We start from the raw sequence: 19604 nt of genomic DNA on the forward strand, positions 1-19604 counted from the left end.
AGCGCCTGCCTTTGGCCCAGGGCGCGATCCTGGAGACCCGGGATCGAATCCCATGTCGGGCTCCCGGTGCATGGAGCCTGCTTCTCCCTCTGCCTGTGTCTCTGCCTCTCTCTCTCTCTCTGTGTGACTATCATAAATAAATAAAAAATTAAAAAAAAATAAATCTTAAAAAAAAAAGATCTCCTTTCTCATTAGCAGCTTTGCACTAAAGCATTCTTACAAGCATTTGGTGGCCTTTTTTCTTTTCTTTCTTCTTTTTTTTAAGATTTTATTTATTTATTTGAGAGAGAGAGGGGGAGCGCACAAGTGGGAGAGGGGCAGAGGGAGAGGGTAAGCAGACTCCCCACTGAGCGCAGAGCCCAAGTGAGCAAGTACAGAGGGGTTTCTATCCCAGGACTCCGAGATCATGACCTGAGCTGAATTCAGATGCTTACCTGACAAGCCACCCAGGCTTCCCGTGGCCTTTTTTCTTTAAATTGCAGTTATTCTTCACCTAAATTGGGCCCTGTCCTTGGTTTGTAGGCTCAAGTATTCCCCTCTTCCAATAGCTTTTTTAGTTTTTTAGTCTTTTCACTTTAAATTCATAGCACTTAGTCTATTTCACTTCTATTTGCAGTGCCATGAAGTCAGCCCTCTGTAACTGCTGGTGAGGAGATTTTAGTGCTGTTCTGTATACCTGGCATTGCATATATTTGCTCCTTCTACCATACACCAACTTCCCCAAATAAAATCTGGGTCTTTTTTTCTAATCCTTGTGACAAAACAACTCTCTCCTTCCTACAGCATGCTATGCTTCTGATGGATCCTTGTAGGCTCACAGTGCTCTTTAGTGATACTACCAAATATAGAGATTATGAGCCAAATACGGTTTTACTCTTTTCTTGGTTCCTAGTGAATCTAGTCAGTGTGGTAGTTCTTTTCAAGGCTCTCTAGGGTTCCTTTTTGTCTCTGCTGTTCTCAGTGTGTACACATCAGTGTAAATGAACGTATTCTGGCCTTAGTGTTCTCTTTTTCCATCTGTTTGCCTCAGACCCCCTAGAAGTAGAGACTGCTGTGGGCTCAGATATGGACAGACATTGTGATAGGCATTATGGCTTTGCCAGGCTCCTTAGCAAAGAGGGGAACATCATTGATTGAGGGAGGCATGTTAAATGCAGGGAGATTGAAATGTCTTTTGAGACAGACTCTTGAGAAATATGCCCTTTATAATAAAAGTTTGTTAATCAAAGGTGACTCTTGGGTTTAAAGCAGATGTTTTGTAATGAGGCATAAAAAATTTCACTGCTGTGAGCAATAATCTGAATCAGTAGGTAGAACATGTCCTCATGTGGGTTGATTGTATTTTAGTCACTTCGTGGACAAATTTTTGTTTTGTTTTTGTTTTTTAGAGATTAGGGACTCCGTGTCTTTGATTAAGAGAACTCTGCTTTTAGAATGTTATCTACAAAGATTCCTCTAGGAACTATTGTGACTAATCATTACTAGCCTATATGCTTCTTGAGAGCCTTAAAGCTTTTGTTTTTGTTTGTTTTTTTTCCATGACTGTGACACAGGACCACTCATAGTGCCTGGCACATAATGATAAAAAATCTGGTCATCTGAGAATAAAATCCAGAGCTCTTCCTGTGTTCTGTAAAAGAAGCTTTGCAAGATCCAACTTCCCTGCCACCTCCTTCACACTCCATCCTCTTTGCAGTTGCTGGAACACTCAATCCGACTTTACCATAGGACTTCTGCTAGTTTTTTCTAAGACAGTCTTCTCCCAGATTGCTGCATAGTGGACTCCTCTCTTTCTAGTCTTTGCTCACATGCATCTCTTCATAGATTCCTTTCCGGACTACTATTTTAAATATGGCTGCAGTCCTTTGCCCGTTTTGATTCTTCTTTATAGGAGAATCTTTATCTTAACCTAATGATCTATTATGTGGTTGTTTTTTACTGTGTCTTTCCTTTTCCTCCTTTTCCTTTTCCTTCTTTTCCTTTTCCTTTTCCTTTCCTGGAATATAAGGGGTTTTGGTTGTTTAGATCACCACTGTATTCCCAGAGTCTAGAAGAGTGCCTGCTGCATAATAGGTACTCAGAAAATATTTGTTAAATACAAACAAGTCTTTAATAAATGAATGCTTGCCTGCATATATGGTCGCTCTATAGCAGCAATATGCTCTAGTTCCATAACATCTGAAATTTAAAAAAAAAAAAAAGAAAAACAGATCAAAAAAAGATTTTGATCTTTGCTCTCTTCTTTCTCAGATGTGTAGTTCTGTCCAGGTTCTTAGCCTACAGCAACTCCTATTTAAGATCTTTCATCCTCTTTCTAGTACCCCAAATTCCTTGGGTGCCATTAACTCCTCTAGAACGAATAGGACACTCTCATTTGTGCCCACTCATCTCCACCATCTTGGCCCCTCATTTCTCCGTGGAGTGGTTGGCCCTATACTGGTGTTCCTGGCATATCTCATGACCTGGGGAGGGTAGTCGTTGTCCTCCAAACCTTCAGAGCTCTTGTCCTTTCTTGGGTTGGGATTAGGCAAAGAAAAGGGGGATAAGGTGATTGCATGTATTGATTAAGAAGTTAAGCCCAAAAAAGGGGGCAGAAGCCTATGGACCCAAAATTAATGTCTTTGGTTCATCAAGTATCAGATTAATTGACTCTTTCTAAGGCACTTTAATTATGTCCCTTGTTTTTATCCTCTGTATTTGGTAATATAAGCTTCTGTAAGCCTCAGAATAGTTGGTATTTTTTCCATGTACTAACTCCATAATGAACTTCATGATAATAGTACAGGCTTTTTAGCGCCATTCATCACGGCAGGTGCAGCACATTAGCACCAAAAAATTAGACCATAATGCAACAATAGCTTATTGGAAACATCCATAAATATCTCATAAAAGCTTAGAATTTCCTTAAGACAGTAACATCACTTCTAAAGAGCTTTCATCTGTTACCTTAGAAGGAATAATAAAATATTTAAGACATAACATAGTTCTGTATATTATAAACTGTGGCTCTTACGCTAGATGGTTTTAAATTTATTTAGGTAGGCACTTTTTTTATATTCATACCTCACAAATGGAGCCTTTTATCATTTATAATGTTGCCATTTTAGTAAATGAGATGGATTATGAGCACTGTTCATCAATGAAACAAATGGCTTTTGTATTATTTGGCACCTGGTTAAACAATGTAAATTCTAAATTTTTATAAATGCTCTTTTTTTCTTCATTGTCTTTGTTTTTCCTTTTTGGCTGATGATTGACTGTTGAGTAGCTTTATTTTTGCCTCTCTTTCCACTCCCACCCAAGATGGAGGAAAGGAAGTGCTGTCCATGCACCAGATTCTCCTTTACTTATTACGATGTAGCAAAGCCCTTGTTCCCGAAGAGGAGATCGCCAATATGCTTCAGTGGGAAGAACTTGAGTGGCAGAAATATGCAGAGGAATGCAAAGGCATGATTGTCACCAATCCTGGAACGGTATGTTCTGGTGCTTACACATTCTGAGACTGACACCCCTCCCCCTTCTTTCCAGTTTGGATGTTCACAAAAATAGTAACAGAACATTTAAAAAGTTTTAAGTGTTCTTTCTTGTTCTTTGAGTAAGTTTTCTTTTAAATACTTAGTAAATTAAAAAAAAATTACAGTGTAGTCATATTTAGTAGTAAATTCACCTGATTAGTAAATTCTGCCCATTATGGAGAATTTCGAAGTTTTTAGATATGTTCAGATCTGATTTTTTTTTTTAAAGATATTTATTCATGAGAGACACAGAGAGAGGCAGAGACATAGGCAGAGGGAGAAGCAGGCTCCCTGTGGGTGCCTGATTCCACACTTGATCCCAGGACCTTGGATCACGACCTGAGCCAAAGGCGGATGCTCAACCACTGAGCCACCTAGGTGTCCTCAGATCTGATAATTTTTTTTTTACTATAAAAGTAATATGTCTTCATTTAAAAAGTTAAGAAAATAGAAAAACAGCCCAAAGAAGACAATAAAAAGTTATCTGTAATTCCATTTTCAGAGATGTTAACTGTTGTTCACTTTTCTAGTCTTCTTAGAGACTTTCATGTTGTTTTAAAACAAAATTGGCATCATAAATTATTCTTACTTAGACCTTTTTGTTCTTATCCTCTTTCAGAAACAACGATCACAAAATTATTTTTCCATAGTCTTAAATTTCTTTACAAGTGTAATTTTAAAAAAGGCTCCCACGTCATTTAATTAACTCCCTATTATTGGACATCTAGGTTGCTTCCAGGTTTTTGCTGTCATATATAGTGCTGTATTGAATTTGTATATGTGTGTATAACCACGTATATACATAAACATGTATATATCTTTGAAGATGTGGCCATTTAATTTTTTTTAGGAAGATGTCCTATAAGTGAAGTTAATAGACTGAAGATATGCACATTTTTAAGGCTTTGTTGTAAATTCCCTTCTAGACGTCTTGTAAAATTTGCACTTCGACCAAGAGTATATGAGCATGTCCTTTTCTTCAAATTGGTTATACTGTACTAGTTTAACAATGACTTTTTAACAAATAACTTTTTAACAATAACAAATAACTTTTTGATAGGAAAAAAATTATGTAGTTCAGTTTTGTATATATTTTGGTTTCTAGCAAAAACTGATATTTTAAATGTTTTCTTTGGTAATGGCCTATTAATATCACTTGTCTAATTTTCTTTTGTGATATTTGTCCTTTTTTATCGACCCTTTGCCATACTTACTACAAATATTTCCCATTTCTTTGTTTCTTAAGGTTTTTGTATTAAAATTAGCTTCTGATGTTAATTTTTGAAGTAAAAATATAAAAAAGGGCAGATTTAAAGGTTAAGTAGATTTATGAAGAAAATGCCATTTTATATATTTATGTGAATTATAATTTTTTTCTCAGAAGTATATTATTGTTTCATAAGATAGTTATATATTGGCATCTTATCAGGATTAAGTTTTACAGAAATGGAGAATTAAAATATTTTTATGTAAAGAAACAATAATCTATTCACACAAAGCTGTTGTTTTGAAAAGGCTGCCAAATTGTTTAATAGCCTTGATTCATAAAAATAAAAACTCTAGATCAACTTTTTGTAGCATGACAGTAGCATCTGCACAAACAAAATGTTACTATTTGCAAATCAAACATTTCAGCTAATACTGTTTCAAAAAATCTAGAAAGTGAAAGTGTTTTATAAAAATGTTTAAACATAAAACTTGTTTCAAACTTAGGAAAATCATACTCTAGTAGTTTTTACTATTATATTGTTAAACCACATAAATAATTGTTCAAGTAACTCTAAAAGAAACATACAGGTCATAGCATTATGACAATAACTCTGAATTTGAATTTTCTTCTTTAAACTTTTGCATAAATTTACATTTCTTCTGCCAGCTTCACAGCGGGATCAGAGGGTGGGTGGAAGTGAGGGTGGTGTGAGCCACACCTTTTCATCTTGGTAGGTCTGCTTGAAGAGTCCCATGGTCTACAGTGGACACTTTGGGACTTTCACCCTGGGGCTTCCTTCCATAGCATGGTTAACATTTCCAAAAATCCTAGAATCAGTTGGAGGGCCTTTGAAAATGTAAGAATGCCCTGATCCTTCTCACCCCATATATACTCCCAAGTAATGGGGCCCAAGGATCTGTAGTTAAAAAAACAAAACAAAACAAAAAAACCAGGTGCTTTTCTGATTCATCCATTACTTGTTTTTGAGCCAGTGACATAGAGGACATTTTACTCCATTACCATGATTATTATTTAACTTATTTGTTGGAGGGGATTACTATTTGAGCCTTGTGCTAGTGAAGTATATAGATTATACATGCTATTTGTCCAGGCACAGGCTCATGGCATATCCATATGAAAGGAGACTGTGATGAATTATTGAATTCTTAGACCAGTCAGTACAAAAGCCAATCAGGAAAGCCTGTAGTTTCAGGCAAGGTCACTGGACCCGGCTGGGAGGGCTACTTCATAAATGCTACAATGAGGTTAAGGAATCGAGAAATTGTATGACTTATTGGCATGCTTAAATGTATATACTTCGGAGGATATATGGCCAACTTTGAAGATAATAAAACCAGATTAGTCAAGATGAAAATTTTATGTTGGAAAGTAATCAGAAATAAATTAAGAAAGGTAAGTTTGGGTGCCAGACTTGGAAACCTGTTAAAGTTAATAAAAATATGTTTGAAGGAGGAAAATATCCTGAAAACTCAGTATCATGAAAACATCTTTTCATTATATCTTTTGCAAATACAGAGGAGTAGACATGGCACCACATTTCATCCTCTGCAGTACTTGCTTTGAAAGATTACCCAGTGGTAAGAATATTGGGGAATTTATTAAAATTTTCAAGCCATTATGGTCACATTAAGTACTTTATTGCTGCAGGACTTAAAGGAATTAATCTCCCTCCCGAGGCACTTTGCCTCTGTCAGGGAATACTTTGGTCATTAGGGAAAATATTTTTTATTCTTCCTCAAAGCTGGTATGATGGATATTGTAGGGTATGGCCAAAGTCTAGAACTTATTTCATCTCTCCCCCCTATAAATTTAAAGATGCTACAGATATTTTAAATCACTGTTTCCTTGGTTGATGCCATAGCATAGTGTTTAAAAATCACAAAAACATGAATAATTCACTAGCACTTTGAGTTGTGCAATTCCTCCTTTAAAACTGTATCCTGCTGCTTTGATATACAAAATTTTGACAACAATTCCTAGACCTAAATAACATATTGCTACTGATGATAGGCATTTAAAATAATTTTATATTAGGTTACCTGTGACCAAAATCTTCTGTAGTGTATTAATTTTGAGAGCAGAGGTCAACTTTTCCAGATACTAGTGACCATTAAGTGACATTCATACATTCTTTTAAAAACTTAAATGTAAGTTTTTTTTTAAAACTAATGTGTATGAATTTACACAAATCTATTCACTTTGTCACCTGCTTGAATTTGTCAGATGGCTGACTTGGGCTACAGCTGGGGGAGAGTGGGTAACCAGTTTGTTTCAGTTGCTGGAGGCTTTCCTGGTTTTACCATTGAAACCACTCTGTCCTGGATAAAACCAGACACTAACCAGACTCTGGTTGTGGGCATTGTTTTCCAAAAGAATGAAATTTGTTGGCCTCCATGTGGATCAGTTCTATAGCATTTTCGAAAGCAGCTGAGCCAAAGATGCCATAATCTCTTAGTAAGAGTTTAGTTTCTAATTAGAGACTGCTGTGAGAGTTAAAAGGAAGGAAGTTCCTAAAACTGTGATTTCACCATCTTTTTACAAACTTAAACTTTTAGGATGAAAGGATGGTGTTTTGTTAACTGAAGAAGGAACCACCTGTTCGCTTCTTCCTGTATTAGATGTTTTTTTTTTTAAATGAGGTTTTCTATTAAAATTTAAAAATGGCCTACATGGTCATAAGAGAAGCTTAACCATTTGGTTTTTGTACCACCATACCTTCTATTTTGAAGATTTGAATTAAAGGAATATATTAGACCAGGAGCAAGATAAAGATGCCCACTTTCATTCAACATAATAGTGGAAGTCCAGAGCTATTAGGCAGGAAAAAGAAATAAAAGGCATCCAAATTGTAAAGGAAGAAGTAAAACTGTTACTATTGGTAGATGATATGACTTTACATGTAGAAAACCTTTAAAGATTCTACAAAAAAGCTGTTATAGCTAATAAATGAATTCAGTATATTTGCAGAGTAAAAAAGTTCAGTACACAAATTTTTTTTGCATTTTGTAATATACTAACTGAACTATCAGAGAAATTAAGATGCAGTTCCATTTATAATTACATCAAAAGAATAAGATACCTAGGAATAAATTTAACCAAGAAGGTGAAAGGCCTGTACTCTGAAAACCATAAGACATTGATGAAAGAAATTGAAGGAGACACAAATAAATGGAAAGGTATTTTGTGCTCATGGGTTGGAAGAATTACTATTAAAATGTCCACATTACCCAAAGCACTCTATGAATTCAGTGCAAAACCTGTTAAAATTCTAATGGCATTTTTCACAGAAATAAGATAAACAGTCCTAAAATCTGTATGTAATTGCAAAAGATCCTGATTAGCCAAAGCAGTCTTGAGAAAGAACAGAGCTGGAGGCATCATGCTCCCTTATTTCAAACTGTACAATAGAGCTATGATAATCAAACAGTATGGCAACAGACACACTGGTCAGTGGAACAGAATAGGGAGCCCGGAAATAAACTCATGCATATATGGTAAATTAATTTATGACAGAAGAGGCAAGAATATACAATGGGAAAGGACAGTCTCTTCAAAAAATGGTGTTTGGGAAAACTGGACAGCCACATGTGAAAGAATGAAATTGGACCTCTACCTTATGCCATACACAAAAGTTAACTCAAAATGGATTGAAGACTTGAATGTAAGATCTGAAACCATAAAACTTATAGGAGAAAATATAGGTAGAAGTTCATTGGCATTGGTCTAGGCAATGATTTTTTGGACCTGACTCCAAAGGCAGGGGCAGCAAAGGCAAAAGTAAACAAATGGAACCACATCAAACTAAAAAGTTTCCATACAGCAAAGGAAACCATCTGCAAGATGAAAGGCTACCTCCTGAATGGCATACGATACTTGTAAATCAGATATTTAATAAGTGGTTGATATCCAAAACATAAAGAACTTACATAGCACAATAACAAAAAAATAATCTGATTAAAAAAGGACAGAGGAGGTGAATAGACATTTTTCCAAAGAAGATATGTGGCCTGTAGGCACATGCAGATACTCAATATCACTAATCATCAAGTGTAAAGTGTAAATCAAGACCATGAATTATCACCTCATGCCTTTCAAAATGACTATTTTCAAAACAATAAGATCGTTTTGGTGAGGATGTTTGGAGAAAAGGGACTCTTGTGTGCCGTCAGTGGGAATGTAAATTGGTGCAGCTACTATGGAGAACAGTATGGGAGTTCCTCAAAAAATTAAAAATAGAACTACAATATGATTCATCAGTTCCACTTCTGAGTATTTATTTGAAGAAAACAAGATATGCACCCCTGTATTCACTGCAGTATTATTTGAAATAGCCAGATATGGAAAAATAGGTGAATGGATACACACACACACACACAACGCACTCTGGAATACTACTCAGCCATAAAAAAGAGTGAGATCTTGCTACTTGCAATAACATGGATAGATCTTGAAGATATTACCCTAAGTGAAATAAAAAGACAAACACTTCTGATTTCACATACATGTGAAATCTAAAAAACAAAACAAATGAACAAACAAAGCAAAACCAAATTCAAATACAGAGAACAGATTGCTGGTTTCCAGAGGGGAAGGGGAGTGGGAAAATGAGTGAAGGGGATCAAGAGGTATAAACTTCCAGTTGTTAAGTAACTAAGTCATGGGGATGTACTGTACAGCATAGTGACTATAAGTCAATAATACTGTGTTTCATATTTGAAAGTTGCTAAGAGAATAGATCTTGAAGGTTTTCATCGTAAAAAAATTTTGTAACTTTGATGGTGACAGATGCTAACTAGACTTCTTGTGATGATCATTACACAGTGTATGCAAATAATGAATCATTATGTCCAGCACCTGAAACCAATATAATGTTATTTGTGAATTACACTGCAGTTAAAAAAAAAAAAAAGAAAAACAGGGTACACAGAGACCTAATGGAGAAAAAGTATATAGAGCGGTTTCTGTGCATCCTGGATGGAAGTAAGCCATTCATTTGAAATGTGAAATGAAACAGAGTAAGCTAGCACACTTCTTCCCCATGATGTGAAATATTTCCCTTGTGCCTTTGGAGAGGTTAAGGAAAAATTATATCTGGCTAGGTGTTCTTTTAAAAGTTTAATTTTTAAGGGTTTCTATGTGGATTGCAAAAAAGGACAAAATCATTGTTCATTATGCCAAATGGCATAGACTCATTTACAGGGATGACATTATAGTTTTTATCTAGTATAGCCGCTATGATTAACGGGTTTTAAGTGACATTTTCCCTTGGGGGATGAGGCTTTCCCAGAAAAAATCCGCTTAAGTTCTTCATTACATAGGTTAAAGTCAATACTGAAAGACTTCTTATGGGAATAAATGGCTTTGATTTTTCTCTCTAGAAACCTAGCTCTGTCCGCATTGATCAACTGGATCGTGAACAGTTCAACCCTGATGTGATTACCTTTCCGATTATCGTCCACTTTGGGATACGCCCTGCACAGTTGAGTTATGCAGGAGACCCACAGTAAGATATTTCTCGGTGTTTGTCTTAGCCAATTTCACCTTCTACTAACAGCTGAATTAGCAGAGGAATACCCTTTAGTGTATATTTTATTAAAAAATTAAGACCTGAAATGAGCCATGTTTCCAAATTTAGGTTACCAAATGAAACAAGTTTTAGTAGCTCCTGAAAAATTATTTTCTCTATCGATTTGACTGCAGGAAATTATTACTCAATAGATTATCCTTGGCAATTTTGGTCAACATGAGTCCCATATATTTTTAACCTTTAAGGAACTTTTCCTTCATCATTATAATATTTATTGTTATTATTATTATTTATTTTTTCAGTGCACTCTAGAGGAAAGTAGCACCATGTTGATTCCTAGCACTGCCGGATTTATGCAGAATTCTATTTTGGGAGGCATCTTAATAAGAGCTCAAGATCCCATGCAAAGTCAAGGGTTGTGTTGTAAGGATGAAGGCATGACTTCTGACACTTAGAGTTGATGTTACTTTGCACATTTGAGTTTTTCCAACTGGCTTGTTAGTGTTTTTCTGGGAGAAGATGAGGATGTGTGGGAATGGAAATAGTACCATTATATTCTTCAGAAGTGTTTGGATTTCCTACCTCGTTAAACAAACAAACAAACAGTTTCTTGACTTAATTTTTTTTTTTAAGGATTCAAAATGGGAGAAAAGGGCATGGGAGATTTTCAATTCATAAATACATTTCTGGCTGATACATTAGAAGAGGCTAAAGGGTTTTGTTCTTTTTTTCCCCCCTTTGGATAAAAGTATGAAGCAGTGAACCAGGCACTGTGTAAGTACTTCTTTCTTTCCTCCATTCTCTAAAAAATTGTTACCAAAAAGGAGAGACCCAGCTAAGGCCAAGAAAGGAGCAGTTGCAATAGGGACAGAAAATTCATTGAAAGTCCCTTCTTGTCACATATGTTAGTAGAATGTGATAGGCTCTCGTGGATTGTCAGATGGCAGGACTATGTGCCGCTGCAGGACTGCATTTCTCTTCATTCCCAGGATGTTTTAACAAGATCCTTTAGTCTGATCCAGCTTATCACATATTTGGCTGCAGCAAATATGCTTATTTTTGTCATGGTAAATACAAATGGATGCACACCATTTGTCTTTTTCCTTCTCCAGTGGAGAAACGGATACAGCTGTAGAGCTCGGGTATTGACACAAGTGGGATTCTCTTTTCTAATACTCTTCAACTTCTGTTTTCAATGTAGGCAGTTCAGAGACCAACAGTCCTTGTTAAGTAAGAGGTCTTTCTTTCAGTAACATCAGAAAGTACATATTTAAATAAAATAGGTAATGAGAAATAATACGTGTTTCTGTTGGTTTTTATGTGTCTGTGAATTCTTTCCACAGAGATTCTGGCACTTATAGGGTACCTCATTTTCAACACAGACTTATAATTATCAACTTAACCACTAGGTTCCAGATGACTCTCGGTCATCCTGCCCCACTGTCCCCAGATCATATGCTTCCTTAGAATGAAGGTTTGTTGCCATTAAGGATATCCAAAGAATGTAATTTATGATTCAGCAGGCCTATTAAAACAGCTGGTTTTATTGCATTTCAGATCCTCCTACTTTTTTTCTGAGATGTCTGTCTGTCCTTTTCCTTAGGTACCAGAAACTGTGGAAGAGTTATGTGAAACTTCGCCACCTCCTAGCAAATAGTCCCAAAGTTAAACAAACTGACAAACAGAAGCTGGCACAAAGGGAGGTTGGTATCAAATCCTATTCTTCTGGGATTAATGTTGATGTGTTTCATGTTTATTTCAAGATTATTGCATTATACCATACTTCTAGAATAAAATGGAAAAACACTTTTAAAAATACACTTTTCTTTTCTCACATTAGTATGCAGATTGATATTTTTTTCATCTTTTAGTATCTAGAAGAGCATTACCACCACCACCACCACCACACCAAAAAAGGCCTCTTTCTTAATGGATTCCTACCATTGGGAATAAATATATCTTATAGAAATTTTTCAAATTTTAAAATCGCTGGGTCAACCTTTTATTGTTAATTAGACTGTACATAACACAACTTGGGTCTTGCTCAAATTTCTTGTTCTTAAGGTCGTAAAAGATTGCCTTTCATATGTCTTCCATATGTCTGTTAGTTTAGAAGGGTAAACTTCTTTCATAAGGTTTTATGTCCCAAAGTCCATATTTTTGACTAATGGGTAGTATTATCCCTGTACTCCAGGATCATTTTTAAGAATAAATGGATTCAGTATCAACATAAATTTTGTTTCATTGAGGTTTTATTTTGCTTTGGGCAGTGTTAGAGAGCAAGGCTTTGAAGCTGGGAAAAGTGTTTGAATTCTGGTCCAGTCACTTCCTGTGACTTGAGCCAGACAGCTTCATTATAAAGAGAGAACTAGATAAGGGAGGATGACTGAAATTTGTTTCTGTTGGTGCATCTGGGGAAAAAGGTGGTTGTGTGGACTTCTGAAATACTCCGTTTAACTTTCCTCCGATGGTGTTTGATCTGTAGTAGGCATTTAATGAGGCAGGTGGTGTGATATTTCCTATTGTTATGAACTCTTGTGAGATTTTTATTGAATAAGTGTACAAATATAAAATTATTTTTATAATTCATTATTTGAAGGGAGGTAAAAGGGAAGAGTCAGCTCCTTTATATCTTGCAGAAGTTTTAAATCATTGTCTTTTTTAAATAAAAATGTACCCTTGCTGCAAGAGGTTTTGTAAGGGTTTTGCAAATGAGAAGACAGCTTTTAGAATTATGTGGGTTGCAGATTAGTTTACTGATTGTCTTTCTTAGATGTAAATGCTTAACATAAGGCTTGATATAAATATAATTTTTACATGTTGATTTTAAGTCTCAAACATCACATGTTGTTTCTTTTATCAGCAAAGGGGCATTTTTTGTTTGAACTCACCAGAATGGTCGATTTGGTTTAGATTTTTTCATATCTAGGTACCAGGAAAGGCTGGCATATATCCAAGGCTTTGAGCATCCTGGCCTTCATTTCAAATAAAATATTATAATTTAACATGAAGAGTTTTGAATACCTGGATGTAAGGGTGATATTGAATGAATCCAGCTTATTTTCCGATGCTTGGTGTTTGGCTTAATATTGCTTTACAGCTGTCAGTTTACTCATCATAATGAGTTCTTTTCTAGGAAGCACTCCAAAAAATACGACAGAAGAATACAATGAGGCGAGAAGTAACAGTGGAGCTAAGTAGTCAAGGATTTTGGAAAACTGGCATCCGTTCTGATGTCTGTCAGGTGATGACGCCTCTGAGAACACATTTATACCTATATATCTCTTTAAAAGGCATCTGCCACTGAAGTTTTCCTAATGCGGATGAGATGAGTTGCTACAGAACATACAATCTTGTAGCTAAGTGGAACACCAACCATAAATTGTTTTCTATTGTTTGGGTTTTGTTTTTGTGTCAGTTTTCATCTTGTTTAGCTGTGTGTGTGTGTGCGTGTGTGTGCCCCTGCATGAATGCATGCATACATGTGCACGGTGGTAGGGTGAGTTGGGGGGCAGTTATTTAGTAATGCTAAATTCTGTCTGCCTGTTGAGTGAAGGCAAGTGTGTTTTTCAAAAGCACCTGCCTGTGTGCAATGCGTGTGGGTGCTTGTCAAAAGAGCGATTCCAGCAGCTGTACAGGCAGACTCCTGAAGATGATGTGTACAGACTTTCCAGACTGATGAGTCAAACTTACATTGCAGAAAACTGAAGGCATTAATGAACAAAATCAGTATGAATTTCATATTTGAGTCAAATGATAACAGTTTTTTTCCTTAGATGAACTAATAGAAGAACATTTCAACTATATATAACTCTCACTAATAACTATTTTTGTTTTCCCTATGAGTGGAATTTATAATATATTAGAGACCCCTAAAACCCAACATATTCTCTGACTCTTCACTCAATTCTCTTGTTATGATTGATACTGGTTGTGCTCCATGGGAATTATAGTAAAGGCGAGGAGGTCACCCAGGCAGGGGTCAGGTCAGGTAGTGTAGTTTGCCATGTTCAGCCTTTGGGAAGAATGCTTACAGGCTTCCACTCACTCTTGTTTTGATGGTAGCATGTGTTTGGTAATACGTTCAAGCAGTCTTAGGTATTTATTTCATCATAATGAGGTATTTTTTCTTTAAGTCAGTGTTGGCATTTAATTATTATATCGAACAGTGGGATTTAATCTTATTATTAAAGGTACTGCTAGGTGATTCATTTACATTGTGATGTCCAGAGCTATATATTGTGTTAAGATGGACTACTGTTGATGCCATGTTACTAGATGGAGAATTAATTCTCTATAGTGGCAGCCAGCTGTATCTACCAAGTTTGTCAGTTATTTTGCTAACTGACCAATTTTTTTTTTAAATTTTTTACTCTAAGTATTCAGAAATTAGTATCTTCTGCTGATTTTTCTTAGGACCTTGACACTATATTATCTAATTTTTATTTTCCTCTAAAACCAACATAATGTCATCCTAAGGTAGACAGCATAAAAACGATGAGCAGAGGGTGCCTGGGTGGCTCAGTTAAGCCTCTGCCTTTGGCTCAGGTCATGATTCCCAGGATCCCTGCTCAGTGAGGGGCCTGCTTCTCCCTCTCCTTCTGCCCCTCCCCTCTGCTTGTGATCTCTCTCTCTCTCTCTCTCTCTCTCTCTCTCTCCTCTTTCTTTTTCCTTCTCAAATAAATAAATAAAATCTTAAAACAAAACAAAGCCATGAGCAGAATGTTCAACAATCTGCTCAAAATCTGGTCCTCTCAATGATAAGTCAGAGTTGATAGAGACATCATAAAATTGTAGAGCATTATTAACTGGAAGGGACCTTAGAGATCTTTCAGTTCAGTGAATTTTAAACTTGTGTTTTTGGTTAACTTTGAACTTTTTTTAAAAAACAAAATTCTGTAGAGCCCTAATTTGTAAAAAGATTAAAAAAATAACTGATTGGTGGGTGGTGTGTATGGAGGGAGTATCCCGTTGTACTTGATTTCCACCCTGTGTAGCAGGCCCTAAGGCAGTTCTGTTCCACTAAACACAATTTTGTTTAAAGCATCGAGCCCGCTTTCCTCTTTCTTTTGGCGACATGCATGCATACGGGTGCAGAATCATCTGTTCCATTGCAGTTCTGTGTTCTTCAGCTGTGGCACAAATATCTTACGCTGACTTCTTAGTTAGATGAGAAGCAGCCAAAGGACGAGGTTATCAGATCTACATGTATTATATTTTACATTCTGTTTGGAGATTGGCTGGCAAAAACACTCAGTTCCTTTGACTAAATGGTCAGAGAAATTGGATCCTGATTAAAACTCCTGCCAAGGTGAATACTCCTTAATCTAATAATAGTCCCTTCCTCTGTAGGACTCCCCCTCTTCCAAAGACAACTGCCATCTGTTTAGAAGCCATGTTTCCAGTTTCCAATCCTCCTTTTTTTACCAGTAATGTTGGCTTTATTTAATTTCTTATCCTGGAATAAATGTTTCTTTTTTGTATGTCTTCCTCAAATAAGATGGCACCTGGCATGTAATAATGCAGTTTAAAACCTTCAAAATAAAGGCATTTAGTATGCTTGGTATTGAAGGAGAAGAATCTGAGAAATAACAGTTAAATAATAATCTTGAATAATCTTAAAGCCTGTTAACAGACTCATGCCTAATTTTAAGGAAAAAAAGCACTTCTCTAAAATCTTCAGGGGTGGGGATAGGGGAGGGATTCTCTATTTGCTAACTCATTGCTACAGAACCTACTGTTCATTGGTAATAATTGCTAGTAGGTTGCTGGCAAAAGCCTTGTGATGTTACCTGGCTGCTGCTGGAGATAAAACTTGTTTTGATAAATCTAAGGTAGAGAAACCTAAGTACCAGCCTCTTCTTCTAGAAGTATAATTTCCCAACCAGAGAAGTTATTAGGGTTTTTATGCGGTTAGAAAATTCTACCTGATGCCCCAACCAATGTTAGGAGGATGGAAATCCAGGGCTGGGCCTGGAACCTGTAATTACACGTGAACTAAATGCAGAACTTGAAACTGTATAGAGACAAAACTATTGAAAGGTTTTTTTTTCTGTGTTGCTGTTTATTAGAGTGACTTCTAGGAAATACGGGGGCAAAAAGCAAGAATTAAAACCTGAAACTGGGGCAGCCCTGGCGGCTCAGTGGTTTAGCGCCTTCGGCCCAGGGCCTGATTGGAGACCCGGGATCAAGTCCCGCGTCAGTCTCCCTGCATGGAGCCTGCTTCTCCCTCTGCCTGTGTCTCTGCCTCTCTCTCTCTCTCTCTCTGTGTGTGTCTCATGAATAAATAAATAAGATCTTTAAAAATATATATATAAAAATAAAAAAATAAAACTTGAAACTGAGGCTGAAAAATTCAAGTATGCCTCAGAAAAGGAAGAAAGGCAGCATGTTGCTACAGGATCTGTATTTTAAGAATGGGGTCCTGCCCACCGAGGTTGAATTGGTATCTTATAGAAGCAGGTACCGGTATCCTCTGCTGTAGTAAGGAGGTGGTTCGTGAGAATCAGTAAACTGAACCATAGAACGGGGAATGGATAAAGGTGACGAACAGACCTCAAAAAAGGCGCAAGGAATGCACTACCATTATGGTTATATAACCCTTTTTTAAAAATTTTTTATTTATTTATGATAGTCACACAGAGAGAGAGAGAGGCAGAGACACAGGCAGAGGGAGAAGCAGGCTCCATGCACTGGGAGCCCGACGTGGGACTCGATCCCGGGTCTCCAGGATCGCGCCCTGGACCAAAGGCAGGCGCCAAACCACTGCGCCACCCAGGGATCCCATGGTTATATAACCCTTATAAGGTTATGCCGCACCTGGGGGTTCTAACTCCCTGAGAAAACTGCAGAGGTCCAGGTGTGTGGAGAATTGCCCTTGGTGCCAGGAAGACAAGCTGAGCTGTGACAGTTGGTATTTGTACTGAGTAGACATAGGGCTGTTTTTGGACTCATTAATAGCTGTGATGTCTTCACGCAGTGACTCTGGAATGCAGTAGAAAGCTGCCATGCAATATCGCACTAACTGACATTCTCACTTCGTGATCTACCAAGGGGTGACTGAACGCTGAAGAAAAATATCGAGAGATTAAGAGGTTTTGGACAACACATTCAAGGAATCATTTTCTAAGTTAGAACTTGGGGAGGAAATGGAGATTTATACCTCTGAGAGACATATGGCTTCATAGTTACTGCTAACAAATTTGGGGGCCATGTGAGATAGTTGATTTTTTTTTTTTTTTTAAACTAGAGATAGTGCTTCTTCTAAAGGAAGAGAAGCAGATTTTGCTTGAAGGCTAACTGGCCTGATAGAGAACTGTTAAAGTTACATTTTTATTATGCAAATTTTGAACATCTACAAGATGAACAAAAAAAGTGTAGTGAGCACTTTGCCATCCTCACACAACGTTAGTTGTTACCAGCAGCATCTCTATGACATCACATACAGTCACTGTTCATGTTTTCCAGATTGTCTGCTAGATCTGTTTCAGTTTGCTTGAATAGGCATTCAGACAAGGTCTGTACATTGTGATGAGCTGATGTGTTTTAAGTCTCTTTACTCTTTAGGTTCTCATTGCATTTTTCCCTTTGTTTTCCTTGCAAATCTGTTCTAAGGTCTAATATGCTGATTGCGACGTCATGGTATTGTTTAACATGTGCTTCTCTCCCCTATATTTCCTGTGAATTATTGTAAACTGCTGTCTGGTACAATACCACTGACCATACGTGGCTATTAAATTAAATTTAAATAGAATAAATAGAATTAAATTAAATAAAATATTTGGTTCTTAGCTGTCCTAGCCACATTTCAAGCACTTTATAGATACATCTGGCCAGTGCCTATTACAGCAGCAGAGATGCATAATATTTCCAGCATCAGAAGTTCTGTTGGATGTCAGTGGTCAGATATAAGTTTATTTTTTTGCACAACTTTTTCATAGGTGGTAGTGTAGTTTCTCTCTCCATTTTTATAATAAGTGATTATCCAAATATTTAATAGTTCTTTTAGAGAGTAAATTCTGTTCATAGAAATCTGACCAATTTTCAGTTGAAGAAATAAGTCTTCAAACTAGAATGTGTTTCTTCTCAATCATATACATTATGAAATACCATGATAAGTATATATGGTTTTATTGACAATATTCCTTGTGCTGTATTTTTTATCTCTGTGACTTATTTACTTTATAACTGGGAGTTTATACTTCTTAATTCCCTTTACCCATTTCATCCATTCTCCTAGCTCCGTCCTCTTTGGTAGCCTCCAATTTTTTTTTTTTCCAATATGTTTTTTGTATTTATGACTCTGTTTGACTTCTGTTGTTTGTTCATTCGTTTTGTTTTTTAGATTCTGCATAAAGTAAATCACAGAGTTTTTCTGTTTTTCTCTGTCTGGCTTATTCACTTAACAATACCCTCTAGATGCATCCGTGGTCTCTTTTTTTGTGTGTGACATTATTAGTCACTGATGAATAATGATCTAGACCCAGTAGTCATTAAGAGCTGCCAAAGTGATATTTTAATTCTTTCTTTTTGCATTTATTAATTAGAATACTTGAAAAAAAATCTTCCCTTTGGTACTGATCCCATATAGGGATTCCATATAACACCAAGATAAATTACTCATGTGATTTATTCTGTAATACATAAACAGTAGTCCCAGAATAACAATATTAATGGCTCCACCAACAAAATGATTACGGGAAGTAGTTGTTTGTTTGTTTGGGGGTATTCCTTTTTGTCTGTGATTATCTACAGTTATATCACACAAAGCATGCACTCTCAGAATAGTGTGTTTTTAGGTCACTTACGCTCATACTATGAACTGATTACACAGATTCATTTATTTCATTTGACTTTCGATTTTAAGTATTTCTTTTAAAAATTAAATATTATTTTATAATTCTGTAAAATATTTACTGTAATTTCAAACTCAGGTTTACAAAGCCAAGTCTGTTTTAAAAATCTAATTTGTATCTCTTTTCTTCTACCCCATTCTTGCCATCCCATATTCCAAAGGGTAGCCATCTTTTAGAAATGATTTAATTTTCTTTTTTAATATAAGCAGACACACACGCACACTCTTTTCCCTGAGTTTTGTAGCTTCTTTTCAAATCTTCCTTTCATCCAGTCATTTCATTTCTGAATTACTATAATATTTATTTGTAGTTTTCTTTTATAGCTTCTGTTGCTTTCTTGATTTTGTTTAGCATGTTTTGAAATGTTAGGTTACAGCTTTCATCTGTTTTGTTGGCATGTTTTTCTGGCTTTTTAAAAAATTATTGGAGGAAACTTATTCTATTCCTTTTCTCTGTTTCCTGATAAAATCCTTGGG

The 19604-nt window shown here is 36.2% G+C and overlaps 1 protein-coding gene across 23 annotated transcripts in view; it reads left to right on the forward strand.

Moving 5' to 3' along the window:
* Positions 1-19604, forward strand: part of DROSHA (drosha ribonuclease III) — a 119216-nt gene that overhangs the window by 50109 nt on the left and 49503 nt on the right. For 12 of the 23 annotated variants that reach the window (XR_012001317.1, XM_025984108.2, XM_025984104.2 and 9 more), the window contains 4 exons: positions 3304-3473; positions 10125-10249; positions 11877-11976; positions 13410-13517. Coding sequence is in view for 22 of the 23 variants with exons in the window: in XM_025984108.2 (XP_025839893.1) it covers positions 3304-3473; positions 10125-10249; positions 11877-11976; positions 13410-13517 (503 nt within the window). In the remaining variant the exon portion in view is untranslated. The remainder of the gene's footprint in view (positions 1-3303; positions 3474-10124; positions 10250-11876; positions 11977-13409; positions 13518-19604) is intronic. The other 11 variants (XM_025984106.2, XM_072757146.1, XM_072757155.1 and 8 more) reach the window with 1 other exon arrangement.

The sequence above is a fragment of the Vulpes vulpes genome, chromosome 4, assembly GCF_048418805.1.
Source record: "Vulpes vulpes isolate BD-2025 chromosome 4, VulVul3, whole genome shotgun sequence".
Lineage (NCBI taxonomy): Eukaryota > Metazoa > Chordata > Mammalia > Carnivora > Canidae > Vulpes > Vulpes vulpes.